Source organism: Alexandromys fortis, unplaced genomic scaffold (assembly GCF_014885135.2).
Source record: "Alexandromys fortis isolate MF-2015 unplaced genomic scaffold, M_Fortis_MF-2015_v1.1 scaffold_161, whole genome shotgun sequence".
In the NCBI taxonomy this organism is placed as follows: domain Eukaryota; kingdom Metazoa; phylum Chordata; class Mammalia; order Rodentia; family Cricetidae; genus Alexandromys; species Alexandromys fortis.
This window is the reverse complement of record NW_026068073.1, coordinates 134,455-153,048: the sequence shown is the minus strand read 5'-3', so window position 1 is coordinate 153,048 and position 18,594 is coordinate 134,455. Positions and strand designations below refer to the sequence as shown.

Below are 18,594 nucleotides of genomic sequence, written 5' to 3'. Positions count from 1 at the left end.
CTGTGCCTGACTCCTCCTTTCTTCAGAGGCAGAGGTCTAGAGCGTGGGTCCAGGTGCCATGTGGAGCGGCCGGTTCTCATCAAGTTTAGGGGCTTTTTCCAGCCAGTTCTGCTAGCATCTTCTGCTGTGTATACTGCATCAAAATGTTCGTTTTTTTTTTTTTTTTTTTGTATTCTATAATTTTGTGTGCGTACGTGTGTCGAGCTCACAGCAGTAAATCTCAGGAGTTCTTCCTCAGAAGCCATCTCCCTTTTGTTTGAGACAGGGTCTCTTACTGGCTTGGAGCTTTATGATCAGGTTAGGCCACCTGGCCAGGGAACACCAGGGGTCCACCTGTCCCAGCTTCTCCAGCACTGGGATTATAATCATATTGCCACCACATCTGGATCTTTCAAAATTGTGTGTTTGGGGCTCAAACTCAGATCCTCAAGTTCCATACATTTTATTTTTCCTTCTGCATATGGTATGTTTTGTCTGCATGTATGTCTGTACCATGTGCATGCAGAGGACAGAAAAGGGCCTGGAATCAAACCCAGGTCCTCTGGGAGAGCAGCCAGCAGCTGAGCCATCTCTTCAGCCTTCTAATTAGTGTCTTTAAAATGAAAGCTCATGTTACTGTGGTGTCTTTGTGAGCTGTCCCAGCTGTGGAAATGTCAGGTTCCCATTCGGTGCGGGCTGAGTACCATGTCCCATCGGTTCCAGGTCTTCCATCGACAGCGAGCCTGCCTTGGTCTTGGGCCCTCTGAAGTCTGCACAGGAGCTGCGGAGGGAACAGCAGCTGGCAGAGATTGAGACCCGCAGGCAGGAGAGGGAGAAGAACGGTAAAGAAGAGGGCGAGGAAGGCAGGGCCAGGCCTCCTGGGCAGGAGATGGTGGACGAGTTACAGGGCCCTTTCTCCTACGACTTCTCCTACTGGGCCCGGTGAGTGCTGTGCCCCTCACCATGTTGGTCCTCTGCGGGATAGAGCGAACCCGCCAGCCTGAACCCTTCCGACTCCTTTAGGTCTGGAGAGAAAATCACCGTTACACCCTCCTCCAAAGAGCTCCTCTTTTACCCCCCATCCATGGAAGCCACTGTCAGCGGAGGTACGTGTCCACTCCATGAGCGAGTGGCTTGCCTCTGTTTCTCTGTGTGCATTTGAATGGGTTTTGTGTCGTATTTGCACAGCCATGTCTGTAAGCCACCCAAAGGGCCCAAGAATGGTTGGGTGGGTGGATGAAGAAATGAATGGCCCAAGTAAAGATAGCAGTGTCTGTGACTGTACGGGAGGTGTTTTTTGGGGAAGAACCTGTCTTTCTTTGATCGGATTGTTCCAGAAGGTAGAGGAGAAGCCATATCACTAGTCACCAAACCTGCTTCAGCTTGCTACTTTGTTATGTCCAAGTTCTGGTCCCCAAATGAATTCACACAGCTACATTTCCAGTGCAAATTACATGAGGGTTTTTAATTCAAACTTGAGTTTGGACCACACCTGCACCATGCCAACACAGTGGGTGAGGGAAGTGCAGCCCTGAACCCAGGGAAGGGAGTTGGAGTCCTGTCGTCTTGGGACTGGGTGAGGAGTACCTAGGGTAAGGTGTTTCTGAACCCATCGGTCAGTTTGGGTGTGAAAACCTGACAAAGAGCCCTTAGTAACTGACAAGGCGTCTTCAAGGACAGGATGCCTCCCAAGAGCATCTGCACCTCATTATGTTATGGCCATTTTTAGGGCATCTGTTCAAGTTTCTGCTATGGCAGCTCATTTCTAGAGCTGATCCGCAGCTCATTATGTGGCTTAAGGTGAAGCCCCTTCTTTAAAATGGAGTTTGCAAAGTCAGGTCCTCACAGCTTCTGAATGGTTTGGGTCAGTCATTTGGGTCTCCTGGTCCCAGGTGTGGAAGGAAGGTCTCTTCCAGGAATGGGTTATCAGAGTGATGGCCTGTAGGTCATTGTGTGGTGTGTGTTTAGAGTTGAGTAGTTTCTGGTGTGTCCACTCCTTGGGTCTGAGGTGAGCAGCACCGCTCAGAAGATTTCTGGTGTCTTGCTCTGTCTCTGCCTTATTCTCCTGAGATAGGGTCTCTCACTAAACCTGGAGGTAGACTGGCTGCCAGTAAGCCCCAGCCGTCTCCTTGCCTCCACCCCCCCCCCCAAGGTTATAGGCACATGGCTGAACCTGGCTTTTTACATGCGTCCTGGGGATGCAAGCTCAGGGCCTCACACTTGCAGAACTGCACCATTCCCCAGCAGGAGCTCCTTATCTTTAATGTTACAGGCCTAGGCCCCTTTTCCAGGAAGCATTCTTTTGTTTCCTCCTCTAGAAAGCTGCCCAGGGAAGCTGATTGAGATCCATGGGAAGGCAGGCTTGTTCCTGGAAGGCCAGATCTACCCCGAGCTGGAGGGAGTCGAGATTGTCATCAGTGAGAAGGGAGCAAGTTCGCCCTTGATCACTGTCTTCACTGATGACAAAGGTGCCTACAGGTATGTCCCCAAGGAGAAGACACTGGCCTGGCCCCAGTAGGGAGGCCCTGAGGCAGGTGGGTCTCAGGCTTCCTCTGTAGCTGCCAACAGCCATTGGAGTGTTTGGTTCTCCTTCCTGCAGCGTTGGCCCCCTGCACAGTGACCTGGAGTACACTGTGACCTCCCAGAAGGAGGGCTACGTACTGACTGCCGTGGAAGGAACTGTGGGAGACTTCAAGGCTTATGCCTTGGCCGGTGTAAGCTTCGAGGTAACGTGTTTCAAAGGCCGTTTCACTGAGGGCAATAAACCACTCAGGAAGTGCAGAGTCAGCTTTACACATGTCACACACATTGCAGATACCACCACTGTCAAATAGCGAGTTTCCTGTCCCTATGGTCTTTTCCACTGATGGTGATGTCACTGCTTCTGCCAGTCAGTTACCATCTCCAGAGCAGTTCTACAAATGGTACTGTGAGCTGTGGCGTTCTTCACTCGGGTACACTGGGGAGACATGGACTTTCACGTGGTTGTGTGTGTTTCAGCTTTCACTTTTTTTTTTGGAGGCAGGCTGTCTAGCCCAGACTAGTGTCTAAGCCTCTGAATCCCTGTAGTGAAGTGTGTCTTTGAACTCCTAGTCCTCCTGTCTCTGCCACGTTCTGAGATGACAGGCATGCACGTCCACACCCAGTGTATTTGGGACTGGGGATGGTGCCCAGAACTTTGTGCATGCCGGGCAGGCACTCAGCCACTCGGGCTGTCTCCCTAGGTCCTAGGACGTCACTCTCACGTGCTGTGTGGTTGCGTGCTGTTGCCTCGTGTCTGCCTCTTGTTTCTCATCTTGTGCAGTGTGTTGTACAGCTTGGGCTGTGGCATAGTTGAGTGTGACTGTGTGTAAAGGACGCGACACGCAGCCTGAAGAGCCACTGCTGAGTGGCTTCGACCAGAGTAAGGCGGTGCAAATGTGCAAGGACCGTGTGCACCGTAGATGAAGCTCCTAGAATGCCTGAGGGAGGAAAGAACACAGATGGGCTTTTCTGGCAGTAATCTCAGTGACTAGACACACTCTGCTCAGTGCCAGCGAGGTTACCACAGAAATACTCTTTGAGTATTTATTTATTTATGGGGTGACCTTGTTTTGCCGTGGAAAGATAATCTATGGTACTGCCATGACAAACTGCCTGATACAAACAACCAAAGAAAGAAGACGGGTAGTTGGGTTCACAGTCCATGGTGGGGAGGTGTGGAGATGCAGGAACAGGTGGCTACTCGCTCATGTTGTGAGGAGGCAAGCAGGCCCGCTTTTTGTCCCACCTGGCTTCCGCACGGCTAGCTTAGCCCCAGAAATAACAACACACAAATTGTATTCATTTAATCACTGCCTGGCCCATTATTTCTAGCCTCTTATTTGGCTAACTCTGACATCTTGATTAACCCATTTCTATTAATGTGTGTAGCACCATGAGGTGGTGGCTTACCGGGAAGAGTCTAACCACCGTCCGTCTTGGGTAGAAGAAGCATGGTGTCTACCTCATTGCCTTTTTCCCAGCGTTCTGTTCTGTCTATTCCGCCTATCTAAGCTGCTGTCCTATCAAAAGCCAAGGCAGTCTCTTTATTTGACCAATGAAAGTAACACATAGACAGAAGACCCTCCTACATCACACTCACATCTTCATAGATCAGGAACAGAAGAAATGTCGCAAGTCCCCTCCTGTCATGACCCACTGCCTGCTACGGGGCTCCTCCTAAAACATCACCTGCCCATTGGGGACCAAGTATTCAAACATGAGCCTGTGGTGACATTTGACATTCAGACCATAATGGCAGTCCATTGTGGTCGATTGCTCAGGAGAAGATACACATTTGGGGAGATTTTGATTGCTTCTGTTGTGTACCACAGAAATGAGCAGTTGGCCTGTGCTCTAGAGTAAACAGCAGCAAGGTGGCACTGACGAGAACTGGTGAACTAACTGTCGAGAGCAAGCCGCAGAGCTCCATGCACAGCCCGCTGTTTTTGCCTCCCCTCCCCAGCATACCCACCATTGAGCATGGCCAAAGAATGAGTTCTAGAAGCTTCCGCGGCATTTTAGCGCTCCTTGTGGGCGGAAGAGCGATGATAGAAGGGAGCACACCTGTGTCGTTCTTAAGTCTGACCTTGCCCCGTTGTTCCTTTCTCCCCAGATAAAAGCTGAAGATGACCAGCCTCTCCCTGGGGTCCTCTTATCCCTCAGTGGTGGTATGTTTCGTTCCAACCTCCTGACTCAAGACAATGGCATTCTGACGTTCTCAAACCTGGTAAGGCCGTGGTCGATGACTCCCGAGTGGGACACAGTAGCGGTGTATGGCGGGACAATGTGAGAACAGACTGTGGTGTGCAGTGATCTAGGGCTCTAGCGGTGCACTAGGACTCACCACTAACGACCCCTGTGGTCTTAGACCTGCGTTTGTCACCAAGGCAGTGCCATCAGTTGCCTGACACAACAACTCCTCCCTAGACAGACCTCTCCTTTCCACGGATCCCACTTTTCTGTTTGGTGGGACAAAGTCCACTCCATGTATGAAGGGGGTGAAGTACCAAGTTTTCGTTCAAGGTGGAGTCCAAGGCCCTGGCCTTGGGTTCATGAAGTGCAGAGGCATTGATTTCACGCCTGGGATTCTTCAGAAAGTTCAGGCATGGTTTGTCTTTGCTGAGGTGCTAACGGTGGTAGAGCAACCCCCTTTCCTTGCTGTGCAGGAATAGGGCTGCCTTCCTGTGTCTGGAGGCTCTGATGCTCTGTCCTGGTTGTGCCCCATTGTGACTTTAAGCCATTCACAGTGTGGCAGCCATCTCGATTGTGCCTGTCTCTTGGCAGAGCCCAGGCCAGTACTATTTTAAACCCATGATGAAGGAGTTTCGCTTTGAGCCGTCCTCACAGATGATAGAAGTCCAGGAGGGGCAGAACCTGAGGATCACCATCACTGGCTTTCGGACTGCCTATAGGTATGTGCCCCCTCCAGGCTGTAGGTGAGCCTCACTGGGCTCTGATCTAGGCCTGCCGCCCAGGCTTCACGTTGACTAAGTTTGGGGAGGAATTTGAGGTACGGTAGAGACCAGAGAGGTGACTCTGCTCTTCCTTGTGATGCATAGGTGACTGCTGTTCTCCCTTCAGTGTCCCCCACTTCCTACCTTCCAGGGTCCCCCACTTCCTGCCCTCCCTCCAGTGTCCCCCACTTCTGTCCTCCTTCCAGTGCTCCCCACTTCCTGCCCTCCCTCCAGTGTTCCCCACTTCCTGCCCTCCCTCCAGTGCTCCCCACTTCCTGCCCTCCCTCCAGTGTTCCCCACTTCCTGCCCTCCCTCCAGGGTCTCCCACTTCATGCCCTCCCTCCAGGGTCCCCTACTTCCTACACTTCCTCTAGGTTCCCCCACTTCCTGCCCTCCCTCCAGTGTCCCCACTTCCTGCCCTCTAGTGTCCCCCACTTCTTACCCTCCCTCCAGGGTCCCCCACTTCCAGTGGCTCACTTGCTGTCCGCTCACCAGTGTGCTGTTTGAAAAGTAGTCTGTAGAAGCTAGTACCTTGGTTAAAAAAATATTATGTTAAAAAAATGTTTTAACTATGATTACATTTTTAAAGAGGATGAGCTATAACTCAAGTAGAACTTGCAAATGTTGGAAAAGAGTAGACAATGGAAAATTACCTTTCTTGGCTGAGCATGATGGTGCTCGCCTTTAATCTGATACACAGGTAGCAAGCAGGTAAATCCCTGAGTTTTGAGGATAACCAGGGCTACGTAGAGAGACCTTGCCTCAAAAAATCCAAATCAGATGGAGACAAAACAAAACAAATCCCACCAAATTCACTAAGTGAATAAATAAATGACCTTTCTGTTCTTTACTCCTTGAGCCCCAACTCACCTTCCCAGAGACATGCAGATTTCCATTTCGTCAGTGCTCTGAGAGACAGTCTGTGCTGTCCTAGCTACAGCTGCGTGGATATGCACCGTATGGATGAGCAGAGGATACGTACAGACTCTGTATGCACAGGCTTCTGTTGGTTTGTGAAAGCACTTTGGATAATCAGAAAGATTAGTTGTAGAAAAATGGAGCATTATGTGGAAGGAAACCTTGTGAGTTATTTACATTGTTGAGTGCTTCATAATTTACATTGAAGATCAGCAAGGATGGAGACAGTGTACCCTGTTCTGGCCTCCTGGAGTGGTCTTCCAAATGTTGATACAGCCTGGCCTGCTGCTGGCAAGGTCCCCACAGAGCAGCTGTGCCCTTAGCCCTGGGGGTCGCAGTCTCTGTGCTCAGAGGACCGAAGGTGTCTTGCTCTGCTCTGCTCTTGTCGCACCAGCTGCTATGGCACAGTGTCTTCTTTAAACGGAGAACCAGAGCAGGGCGTCGCAGTGGAAGCTGTGGGCCAGAAGGACTGTAGCATCTATGGAGAAGACACCGTGACAGATGAGGAGGGAAAGTTCCGGCTGCGTGGACTGCTGGTGAGGCTGTGTGTGATGTCCCTGTGGCATAGCGTGGGTCAGCAGGATGGAGGTGGGACTCTAGAATCCCCTATTCTAGCTGATTGGTGTGTGTTTAGCCAACAGGCCTGCTTTGGTCTGTGGGAAAATAAGGCCTGTAAAGGGGGGTTGGCATGGCTTTGCCCAGAGTGCTTGTGGCGTATGCCAGGGCTGTGAAATCAAGGGGCACTGTGAGTGAGTGGCTAAGGTGCTGGGGAAGCAGCAGGGCGTGGTCGGGATTGGAGGGCCTGTGCCTTCACACAGCTCCAGGTTACACATGTAGTCACGTATAAATGCCATCGCCAAGAGGTTAGAGCTTTTAAGGGAGAGTGGGACTCAGACAGCGACAGATTCCCCAGGCTTATTTTGTTGACAGGATTTCTTAACCACTGTCCCTACATAGCCCCAGTTCCTGATTTTTGGATGTTAACTAGTTAAAAAAAAATTTGGCTTCACTGTCTGGCACAAGGAGCCACTTGTTTCTGGGGCCACTGAACCATGACACTTTGGCTTTGGACTGTGGTACCTTCTTTGTGGAGTTGAAGTTGTTTACATATGTGTGTGCTCATTTGGTGTTTGCAGAGTCCCCAGTGTGCTCTGTCTGTATAGTGAGATGGCTGAGGGCTAACACGGTGCTGCTGTCAGGAAATGGCTGGTGGTACAGGACTGAGCGGAGCCTTCTCGTCCTCCCTGCACTGGTCAGCTTCTCTTCTTGACTGCCCCACCCCCATGCTCTGCTCTCTACCTTCTCCTGGTGTTAGGGTGAAAACTGTGCCACCTTTGTTCCCCCAGGCTCCTGCTGGTCTGCTTTGTTCTAAATTTGCACTTAACACATTTGATTTAATTAAACTGAACATAGCCCCTTTGTGGTGGTTTCTGCTACCACTGCCACTCCCACCCGTGTCATTGGTCCTCCTTAGTGGCTTCCACATGGAGGCCGCACACCAGGTGTGAGTCTGTGGTGGTCTGCCCTTCTCCAGCGTGGGCCAAGCTGGCGGTGCCTTCTTAGATGAAGGAGTTGGCTGCACTTGTTCATTTCACCTTGCTGGCTTCTCCAGAAAAAAGATGCACCTTTAGACATGACTGCTGTCTCAGTTAGGGCAGCTTCATGACCAGAATCAATCTGAGGAGGGAAGTTAGGGCAGGAGCTGATGCAGAGGTCACCGAGGAGTGCTGCCTACTGGCTTGCTTCCCTGACCTTTTTCTGTCTGCTTACTGGCTGTGCCTGAACTGATATTTCACCTACACCTGCGACCCCGTGGACCCACAGTCAGCACCCTGCCAGCCACTTAGTCCCGCAGCCCTGGCTCTGCTGCTGCCATGATATGTAGGTTTAAACTAAGTCTCTTATCATTCTAGTTACCAATAGAGACTTGGAAGTCAGATGTGGGAGTGAAAAGCTGCTACATCAGAGAGGCCAAGAAGCAAACAGCTGACCTTTTTTTGTTGGAGATCTAGCAAGAGACATGTCTCTCCACTTATCCCAAACTGAAAAATGCAAAACTCAAGTCCCACCCTACACTTTCCTGTGTCTTTCTATCTATTTTTCTGGCCCCTCTGGACTCTCTATGGCTAGTTCTGGTCAACTCCTTGCTGGCTCCATCCCCTGAACGAATGTTGATTTTATTTAATTAATGCAAACACAAACTCAGGGTTCACAGTGTGACAGAATATCCCACAACACTTCCCCCTGGCTTGCTCAGCCTGCTTTCTTAGAGCATCCAGGACTACTAACCCAGGGATAGCACTACCCACCATGGGAAGGGCCCTCCCCCTCAATCACTAAGAAAGTGTCCTGCAGAATCACCTGCCATTTCTCTTCCTGAATGACTCTAGCTTATGCCAGCTTAGCATAGCTGGCCAGCACAGCTGCCAACGACTGTCGGCAAACCCTTGGGACAACTAGCCAAGAGTCGAGAGGGATTGTAGCCTGGCCCTGTTAGTGGCAGTGGTCACAGTTTCCAGATTTAATAGTTCATCCCTTCTCTCTCTGAGCCTCTGGCCCTCAAAGTGCAAATAACTGAGTAGAACTCCCAGGCCTCTGAACACATGTCTAATTGTGCTCTTACCTTTAACTGGCTTCACAGTGTTTTATCTATTCTTTGAGTATTTCATATATGTTATGATCATATTTTCCCCCTCTCTCTTCCTACTCACCCAGTTTTATATATTTTTTCTCCTTTCTGTCCCCACTGCTGAAATAAAGCATGTGGTTCAGTCTGTACTGGCTGACCCCCACCCCCACCCCATGAAGCATGTGGTTCAGTTTTTGCTGGCTGACACCCCTCCTCCCCAGCTGAAATAAAGCATGTGGTTCAGTCTGTGGTGGCTGACCACTCCTGGGCACAGGGCCCGATTGGAGTGTGGTTGATGTACCTACCCAATGATACTTGATTGAAGAAAGCTGATTTTTCCTTATCCCCCAAACTAGCAATTGCAAAGAACTTCTTGCTTACGGCTGGTCTCTGTTCCCACTTCTCCATGCTGGGTGTTTGTGTGGCTTGAGCTGTGGGTCTTCAGCATCCTGTCATAGTCTCTGAGTGCATATGTGTTTCCTTGAAGTCATACTCTACCTCTGGCCCTTACAGTCTTTCTACCCGTTGTCCTACATAGAGCCCTGGACACTGAGGGGAGGAAGGGTGTGATATGGACATCCCGTCTAGGGCTGAGCACTCCACTCGTCCACGTTAATTAGCATCTGCAGCAGGAAGAAGCTTTGCAGGCGTGGGGTTGGTGAGGCCTGATCTGTGGCTGTAGCAGTTGGTCACCAGGAGTCATTGTGTCGCTGTGCTCATTTACATTATCATATAGTAGGTCCCCTAGGCCCCTGTTCTTAGCTGTTTTAGCAGTGTCAGGTCTGGGCTCCATGTTGTGGAACAGGCCTTAGATCCAAAAATAATAAAGTAAAATAGTGAGGTGCTGGGTCACTCCTGTACTGTTGGGGCCACTTTTGTTACTGCAGCTCGCAGGGTTTGTAGCTGGTGAGACTGATGATTACTCTGCACAGCACCTTCCAGCCCTAATAATGCTAGCCAGTAGGGGTGGAGCTGCAGGTCAGTCTCCACGTCCTGTGGCGTGAGTATATGGTACCCTCAAGTTCTGGAAGGTAACCAGTAGTGTGGGATTATGTTTGGGCATCTAAGTAAAAAGATTCATTGTCTCTGTAAAGAGCTCATGTGCTCTTTGTAGAATTCAAGCATTGAATTTGTAGAATTCAATAAGGTATAAAAAAGAACATGACCCTAAAAGGGAAAAAGGCCCAGAGGCTGCTGGACACACAGCAATGCTCAGAGCCACATAGTAGGAGAGCAGAGATCCAGTCTGTGCTGGTTTAAAGGTAGCTGTGCACCCTGGTGTTCCTCCTCCTAGAGGCACACACCTGAGACTTTAACCCACTGCTTCAGAACTTGACCCTAGAGCTGTGTTGTTGGTGGCTGGAAGTTGATACCAGAGCTTTTCCAATATTTTGGTCCTGTAAAATTGAGTAACAAACAAATTAAATAAGAACATTTATTATTACTGGTAGTATTATTGTTTATTTAAAAGAAAAATGGCCTCAAATCCTGCTTCCCTGGGATCAATCCTGCCTGCCTGAGATCCTGTCCATTTGTAAGGATTAGCAGTGTGGGTCCAGTTGTGTAGGTCGAGAGTGGGTGAGCACAGAGGGAGGAAGAGTCTAGAAGGATAAAGACAAATGCTTGACATCGGGGAACAAGCCATCTTCCGTGAGTCAGGGAGTGTGAGTGAGCTGAGCTGGAAGACATTACAGCCCCAGTGGCGTCTTGTCAGCAATGTGCTTCTAAGAGGGTCTCCTTGGAGAATGGACGGGACAGAGATGCACCGTGTGGTGACCACTTGTAGCAGAGCCACTCTCGGGTCGTGTGTGACGGACTTCATAGAGAAGTAACAGTTGCTATCTTCTTAGCCAGGGTGCATGTACCATGTGCAGCTGAAGGCAGAAGGCAATGACCACATCGAGCGGGCACTGCCCCACCATCGGGTAATTGAGGTGAGTATTGCTCCTGCCGTGATTGTGCCTTGGCCTCCCTGGTCAGAGATCCATCCATTAGTGCTCCTCCGGGGTAGGGCTGTAAATCCCAGTTCATGAGTAAGGGGCTCCTTTTTGTTTGTGTGTGTGGTGTGCATGCATGTACACACATGAAGATGGGTGTGGGAGCCACAGGTTGATGGACATTCTCCCTGATTGCTGTCTGTTTACCGAGGTAGAGTCTCTTGCAGAACCTGGAACTCATGGACTAAGCTAGCTTGGCCAGCCAGCTTGCCCTGGGGATCTTTGTTTCCCCTTCTTGAGTGCTGGGGTTACAGAGTAGCCACCACGCCCACCTGTCTTCCTTGGGTTCTGAGGATCCAAACTTTGGTCCTGACACTGCAGCAAGCATAATCTCTGCTTGTTAAAGCTATTTAATATAGTTTGTTTATTCTTTGAGAATGTCCTAGGTATATACAATATATTTTAATCATATCCTCCCTCCCTCCCTCCCTCCCTCCCTCCCTCCCTCCCTCCCTCCCTCCCTCCCTCCCTCCCTCCCTCCCTCCCTCCCTCCCTCCCTCCCTCCCTCCTTCATTCCAATTCCCCTCCAATTCCTTTCAAACCCCCTGCCAAGCTCCTGTCTTTTATTTCAATGGGCCCTGAGGCAGTGCTATCCATACATACACGTGGATGTCTGGCCATCCATTGGAGCAGGGCTGCCTGCCCATGGCCACACCCCCAAAGGAAACTGCCAGTAGCTCCTGCACTGGGTCTTGGGCTCCATCATTCTGTCCTGCCATCTGCTACAGTGTTGACGGGTTTGTCATGTGCAGCTGAATGCAGCCGCTATGAGCTCATGAGCGCACTCACCATCTCATGCCCAGAGGTAGCGCTTCATGACGTCCTTCCCACAGTGTCCCCCAAGTCTTAGAGTGCTGGTGGGGAGTTGATGCAGATGTCCCATGTGGTCACGAGCACTCACAGTCGCTTGTTCTCGACTTTAATTAGCTATGAGTCTCTGTGCTGACCACTGCCACTGCAAGGGTAAGTTTCTCGGCCAGCAGTAAGTGCAGCATCGATCTGTGGGCATAAACATAAGTATTTAGAGGGCCATTTGGCAGCGTGACTACTTGGTAACACAACAATAGTGGGTTGTCCTTTAGAGCCTGTAGAGTCCCAGCTATGCGCTTTTGAACCAGGTCACTGCAGGAGGTTCCCAGACACCGTTAAAGTGCTGTTCTTCCCTCTGGCTAGACTGGAGGGCTTCTGGGCACAGAGCTGCCTGGAGAAGCCTGAAGGCACTGGGCATAGAGCAGAGGGCTCTCTGGGACTTGTGACCTGGGAACTGGGTTGACGGTTGGCCATTTTAAACAGTTGGGCTCCTGCTGCTCACACTGGAGTGCTTCATGATCTGCCTGTCACCCTCTGGTGGCTCAGGCCAGGTTCTCGGGTAGCGGTGCAGATGCAGTCAGGCAGGGCTCCACGTGCTTTTGCAGTGTGTTGGTGGGCAGTGAAGACTTAGAACATAAGCACACACTCGTGTCGTGCCGTATCTGTGGGCAGGTGACTGGACAGACCCATTCCTTTCCTGGGATGGGCAGGAGCTCCTGCAGATGCTCAGTGCAGCTCTGTCTCTTCAGGTTGGGAACAATGACGTGGATGACGTGAACATCATAGTCTTCCGGCAGATCAACCAGTTTGACTTGAGTGGGAATGTGGTCACTTCTTCTGAGTATCTTTCTACTTTGTGGGTAAGACCAGCACCTCTCAGGTTCAGCAGGAGACATATTTTGTCCCAGCTAGGTCTGGCTTTAGCTTGCTACAGAGTGAGCTGCCAGATAACTACCACACCTGGATTTGGGACTGATTACCAAGTGATGGGGAGAGGCCAGTGTGGGGTGACAGAACGTCAGCCCTCAGTCTGGCCGATGGCAGTAGAGCTCCGTGAATGCTCAGCACAGTGGCGTGCCCACTGGAGGATGACGTGAGACAGCCTCGTACAGGCCACTCTGACCGAGTCAGGCAGTCTGGGAGCTGCCCATCGTGCTGTCTGGACCACACATAACACTCTCATGTCCCAGAGCCTTTCTCGGGCTCCACAGGAAATGTAGAACTTTTATAAAAAAGACCTATGATCTGGGAGGGTCTGGGCATTACACTTAGAACGCAGTGAAAGGTTTGGCCTCTGACTTGCTCTTGGCACTGGATGTAGTCGGGACTGGATGGCATCTGCGTGGGTGGGTAGATCGTGTCAGAATGCTCTGAAGGTAAGTGTGAGCTGAATGGTCACACTCCTGCCAGGGAGGGGCTGGTGCAGAGGTGACGATGGCACCACAGCCTAATGTTACCTGGTTTTTGCCATGCTAGAATTTTGACTCAGGGTTCAAATCATTTTTCAGGTTTTTAGAAAAGCTAAAATCAGAGTCAGCTGAAATCACCTGTTTTTTAAGGTAGCCAATGAATTGATATTTACCTGCAATACTGAATCTAGCCAAAGAGCACAGACGTGGTCCTGGGCATGGCCCCGGGGGCAGGCAAGGACTGAGCGCTCATAACCTCTGTTGTGGGCCAGGACTGAGTCTCCCTCCTGCACTCCAGGGATGGTAGGGAGGATGCCCGCTGTCACTGCAGATCAGTGCAGAGCCGAAGGCTACAGCACACACTTGTAGTTAGGTCCCATGGGGAGATAAGCTGGGTGAGGATAACTCTGTATGGCCCTGGGTGCCTTCAGCTCTCTGGAGCTCTGGAGGCTTGGGCCTTTGTCCTCAGGACTGGTGGCATTGTTTATAGTGTACTTTTTGCACACTTGGCATGTGGAAGCTATTTTTTCATTCTTTGCCATGATGGCATTAATGTCTGTTTAAAATCTGCCTGAACTTGCCTTCTCTGCATGGCTTACACCAGAATCTATATCCTGAGGCCTGGTTGGTCACATCAACCACATTTTCCCATCCTGCCTGAGAGTTTGTCCCCACGGGAAGACACCACCTCGGGGTCATGAGCACCTGCCCTCTCCCTTTCTGTCCCCAGGTGAAGCTGTTCAGAAGCGAGAATCTTGACAACCCCATCCAGACGGTGTCCCTGGGCCAGTCACTCTTCTTCCACTTCCCACCGCTGCTCCGAGATGGCGAGGTAATGCCAGGCCCGGGCACCCGAGCCTTATTAGTGCCTCAGTTTAAACACCGCTCTTCAGACATGAGCCCTGTTGAGGCACAGGAGGGTGGGATCTGCAGGGGTGAGTCTCTCAGGTCACTGATTTCCTATTTACAGAAATAATGCGTATTTTAGCAAGAGATTTTGAAATTAAAACCATCAGACATAATCCCAGCATCCAGAAATAAGAAGCGAGAGGGGCTGATTGGTTTCTTTTTTCTTTTTTTTTTTTTGGTATCTGTGTGTGTGTGTGTGTGTGTGTGTGTGCGTGCGCGCGTGCATGTGCAAAAAAGTTACAGGTATTCTGCTGATTCAGAGCTGCCCCTGCTTGGCACATTGTTTGTGATCTGTGCTTTTCAGGGAAGGAGCTGCCATCTGTCTGCTCTTAAATTGCACGCTGCCTGGTGGTTGCTCGTGGCTCTGCTGTTGGGAAGTACTGTAATTGAACCAGGGCTTCCTCACTCTTAGTGCTGTGGACCCACTGCCCATCTTTCTCTTGGACTCCTTAGTCTCATGATGGCGCTTTTCTCCTGTGTGGCAAGTTGCTTAGTGCTCTCAGGTTTTCATCTGTTGTGGGAGATGCGGGTCTGCTTTTCGTCCCGCCCGGCTCCCGCACCAGAAATAACAACACACAAACTGTATTCTTTTAAACACTGCCTGGCCCATTATATCTAGCCTCTTCTAGGCTAATTCTCACATATTAATTTAGCCCATTTCTAATAATCTGTGTAGCACCACTAGGTGTGCTTACCGGGAAAGATTCAGCATGTCTGACCTGGCAGCTTGCTTCATCGTGTCTGCCCAGGAGAGGGGAGCATGGCCTCTGAGCTCATTTCCTCTCCCTCCCAGCATTCTGTTCTGTTTACTCCTCCCACCTATGTTTTAACCTATGAGCCAAGCAGTTTCTTTATTACTTAACCAATGACCTTCCTCCATCATTCATCTACTGCTATATATCGGACCAGGGCCTCACACGTGTCTGGCAAGCTCTGTCCCACTGAGTGGCATCCAGGTCTCTGTGTTTGACAGTTACAGTGTGTCTCTAAGTCCTACCCATTTGGCATTTTCTGGTCTTTGGTCTGGGTTTCTGTCTTCCACCCCAAGAGTTTTCACTTACTGTCTCTGCAAGTTCACTTGAGCGCCTTGCAGAGAACTTGGTTTTGTGGCTTTAGCTTGGGGCTGTTCTCTGTGAGCCTAGGGCGTGGTGTTCTATCCTGTTGCTCCTTACTACGCCAGTGGGGCTGCTACATGGTGCCCTTCCATTTGTATGCTGGTGGCAGCTGTCATGGAACAAAGGTTGTTGCCCACTCTCTCCACACAGTATTATTCCCTACCTCTGAAATCTCTGAAAATAGGGGTTACCACTCTCGTCTTCCCATTGTCATGGTCACCATGACCATTGTAGAGATGTCAGTTTTCTAGAACTTGCCAGTCATGAGCCAATGAAGTCACATTCCCAGCTCTCAACCTTGGTTTACGTTATTGCCAGTATCTAAGGCTCCCCCACACCCCTTTTCATCGGAATCACCTGTAAGAACCTGTGTGCTTCTTGAAGGACTGATTTCCCAGGTTGAATATGTTCCTAAAGAAGTTGTCAGGAGGGGGCTGGAGAGATGGCTCAGTGGTTAAGAGCATTGCCTGCTCTTCCAAAGGTCCTGAGTTCAATTCCCAGCAACCACATGGTGGCTCACAACCATCTGTAATGAGGTCTGGCGCCCTCTTCTGGCCTGTAGGCATACAGACAGAACATTGTATACATAATAAATAAATATTTAAAAAAAAAAAAAAAGAAGTTGTCAGGAGACGTGGGCTCAGAGCTGCTGAGGCCTATGACTCTTAGAGCCTAAAGTTAGTGACCTTGGGTTGGATGCACAGACTTGGCTTCTTTACAAAACGTAAAGTGCAATGCGTGGCTGCATGTGTCCCCTGCTCTGCCTGAGCTGTCTGTCCTACACCAGCAGAACTACGTTGTGCTTCTGGACTCGACACTCCCCAGATCCCAGTACGACTACGTCCTTCCGCAAGTATCTTTCACTGCAGTGGGCTACCACAAACACATCACTCTGTTTTTCAGTCCCACGGTAAGTAAGAGTGTGGCGGGCATGAGCAGCGCTATCTGCAGGATTCCTTGGCTCCTCCTAGGTTGTTTTCCCATCTTGGATCTCCCTAGACACCTTTCTTCCATTCCCTGCACTGGTGCCTGTTATGAGAAGCTAGTCATGGGGGGGTGGGTAGAATTGCTCACATCAGTGGCTTGGGGTGTGAGGGAAAGAGACACCATTTTCCTATGGCTGGTGTCATTGCATTCCTTCATTAGGACATTCCGATCTGTAGCTTCACAGGTAGTGCAGAGGACGCAGTCAGCAGGCGTGGGTACAGTAGAGCCCGAATAGTTTGACCACTACATGCAAGGAAAACAGCAAACAGGTTGACAAGATGCCCATGGGTGAAGAACCTGGTCAGTTTTCAGCCGCTGTCGTAGGTGGCTTCAGTGTCCAACAAAGCTGGTGTGTGTGCTCTCCATTCAGGAGATCGTTTGGGTTGGTTTGGGAGCTTGTATATGGTGGAGTCGCTGGATTTAGTAGAGATGTCAGTGGTGGAAGAGGTGGGGTCTGAGAGTGGAGCCCCAGAAACTATTACAAAAGCGAAGTCATGCCATTGAGGCAGGTCAGCAGGTAAGTATTGCAGACATCACTGCGTGGGTATAGGTTCATGTGAGTTAGTCAAAAGAAGGCTCAGAGACACCTTTAGAATGAACTTAACCTTTGGTGGCCGCAGGGTCCCCACCCTCAGTGGACTGACGCACTTTCCCTTCGCCAAGGGCATTTTTATTTCCCCACATCTACACTTTAACCAGTTGATTTCCATATGCTCAAGACAACCCGACTGAAGCTTCCAAAAATACAGCCCAGTGCAAACTCTCAATAAATTGTATCACGGTTTTCTGGGTTCCTCTGAACCAAGTTTGGCATAGGGTTTGTATCCTTGGGGAAACTCTCAGACAAGATTCATGTAGGGTGACAAAAGGCATCTGTGACACAAAGAATGGTTAGGGCTGAGTGCTACCTCCTGAGCTAGGCCAGGTGTGGCCCAGCGGGGGTTAGGGCGATAGGACTAGTTGCTAACTCCCTGGCACCAGGCCAGCAGGAAATTCGACTATAGGTAAGGGCACTCACCACCATGCTTGATGACCTGAGTTCAGTCCTGGAACTCAGCGGTAGGAGAGCAGCAGCTTTCCCAGGTCATCCTCTGAGCACACATGCATGGCACGTGCAGACACACACTCGAGAACACACATACTCCACACTAAATCAACGCAAACATTCTTTACTACTATGGACTTGGTCATGGCTTCCGGGGAAAGTAAGAGTTTATGTTTCTTTGAGATGCCTGGGGGTCGCTAGATTTCAGAGCGGCACTGTTCTCCGTGTGTGGAGGCATGGTGTGTCTTAAACTGCTCAGACTACTAAAAAATCCACAGTAGACCAGGGGGGCTGGCCAACAGCACCTGCTCCTCATAGCTGTAGAGGTTGGGATGCGCAGTGAGTGCCAGGCCCACTCTGCCCCATACATGCTTTGTAGATGGGTGAGCCGGTTCCTCTCAGCCTGACTTAGGAGGGCGCTAACCCCACTCATGAAGGCTCTTCTCTTACTTAATCACCCCCTAAAATTGGTGTCTCCAGACCTTTCTGTCGGTATGTCACATTGGTTCAGAAGTGGCAGATCTCAGCAGAGTAATCTGGGGGAGACAGTGTTCATAGCCACAGCAGCCCAGTGTGTCCAGCTCCTCCCCTGGCATGGACATGCAGCTTGCTGTGGTTGTCTGCTCTGTCATACGGTCTTTGGAGTGTTTGTCAGTCTATCTTTGACTGACAGACTGGAGTTGCTGAGTCAGGGATGTAGCTTGTCTGGCACACACAGAGCTCTGAGTTGGATACCCAGTTGCAGCAAACAGGCCTTTAATCTTAGCTCTCAGAGAGGGGCAGGAAGGTCAGAGGTTCAAGGTCATCCTCAGCCAAAGTGAGTACACTTGTGCTAGGAAGAGAGAGTTCCAAATCTGAGTCTCAGGGGTTGTCAGGGCTCAGGTGGTTCACACCCACACCCTGGTTAGTTTCTTTTTGGATGCCAAGGTATGATGGGTAATTTTGGGTACTAGTGTGGGTGGTGTCTGAGTGGTTGAAGCTCTGGATGACAGTGTTGATGAATGTGAGAATTCACAAGGTGTCATGGCTCTCTGTTGCAGAGGAAGCTACCTGAGCAGGACATTGCACAAGGGTCCTACATTGCCCTGCCCCTAACATTGCTGCTCCTGTTGGCGGGCTACAACCATGACAAGGTAGGGAAGCTGAGCTGCATGAGAAGGCAGGTGTCAGGAGATAGACCACCGGGAGTGTGTCCAGTGTCACCGAAGTTACAGAGGGGACTAGGCAGCTGTCCTGGGGTCCCTGTGTCTCCTTCGGGGGTTATCAGCTCCAGTAACATCATTTCTAATCCTTAGGCTCAGGCCAGGTGCTGCCCCAGA

At 50.5% G+C, this 18,594-nt stretch overlaps 1 protein-coding gene across 2 annotated transcripts in view; it reads left to right on the top strand.

Moving 5' to 3' along the window:
- Positions 1–18,594, top strand: part of LOC126488127 (nodal modulator 1) — a 55,452-nt gene that overhangs the window by 36,170 nt on the left and 688 nt on the right. The window contains exons 19-30 of one of the 2 annotated variants that reach the window (XM_050121337.1): positions 703–921; positions 1,003–1,085; positions 2,298–2,457; positions 2,579–2,705; positions 4,616–4,729; positions 5,287–5,414; positions 6,769–6,910; positions 10,854–10,937; positions 12,560–12,670; positions 13,950–14,051; positions 16,034–16,153; positions 18,316–18,408. In XM_050121337.1, coding sequence (XP_049977294.1) covers positions 703–921; positions 1,003–1,085; positions 2,298–2,457; positions 2,579–2,705; positions 4,616–4,729; positions 5,287–5,414; positions 6,769–6,910; positions 10,854–10,937; positions 12,560–12,670; positions 13,950–14,051; positions 16,034–16,153; positions 18,316–18,408 — 1,483 coding nt within the window. Of the gene's footprint in view, positions 1–702; positions 922–1,002; positions 1,086–2,297; positions 2,458–2,578; positions 2,706–4,615; positions 4,730–5,286; positions 5,415–6,768; positions 6,911–10,853; positions 10,938–12,559; positions 12,671–13,949; positions 14,052–16,030; positions 16,154–18,315; positions 18,409–18,594 lie in introns of both variants that reach the window. The other variant, XM_050121336.1, reaches the window with a different exon arrangement.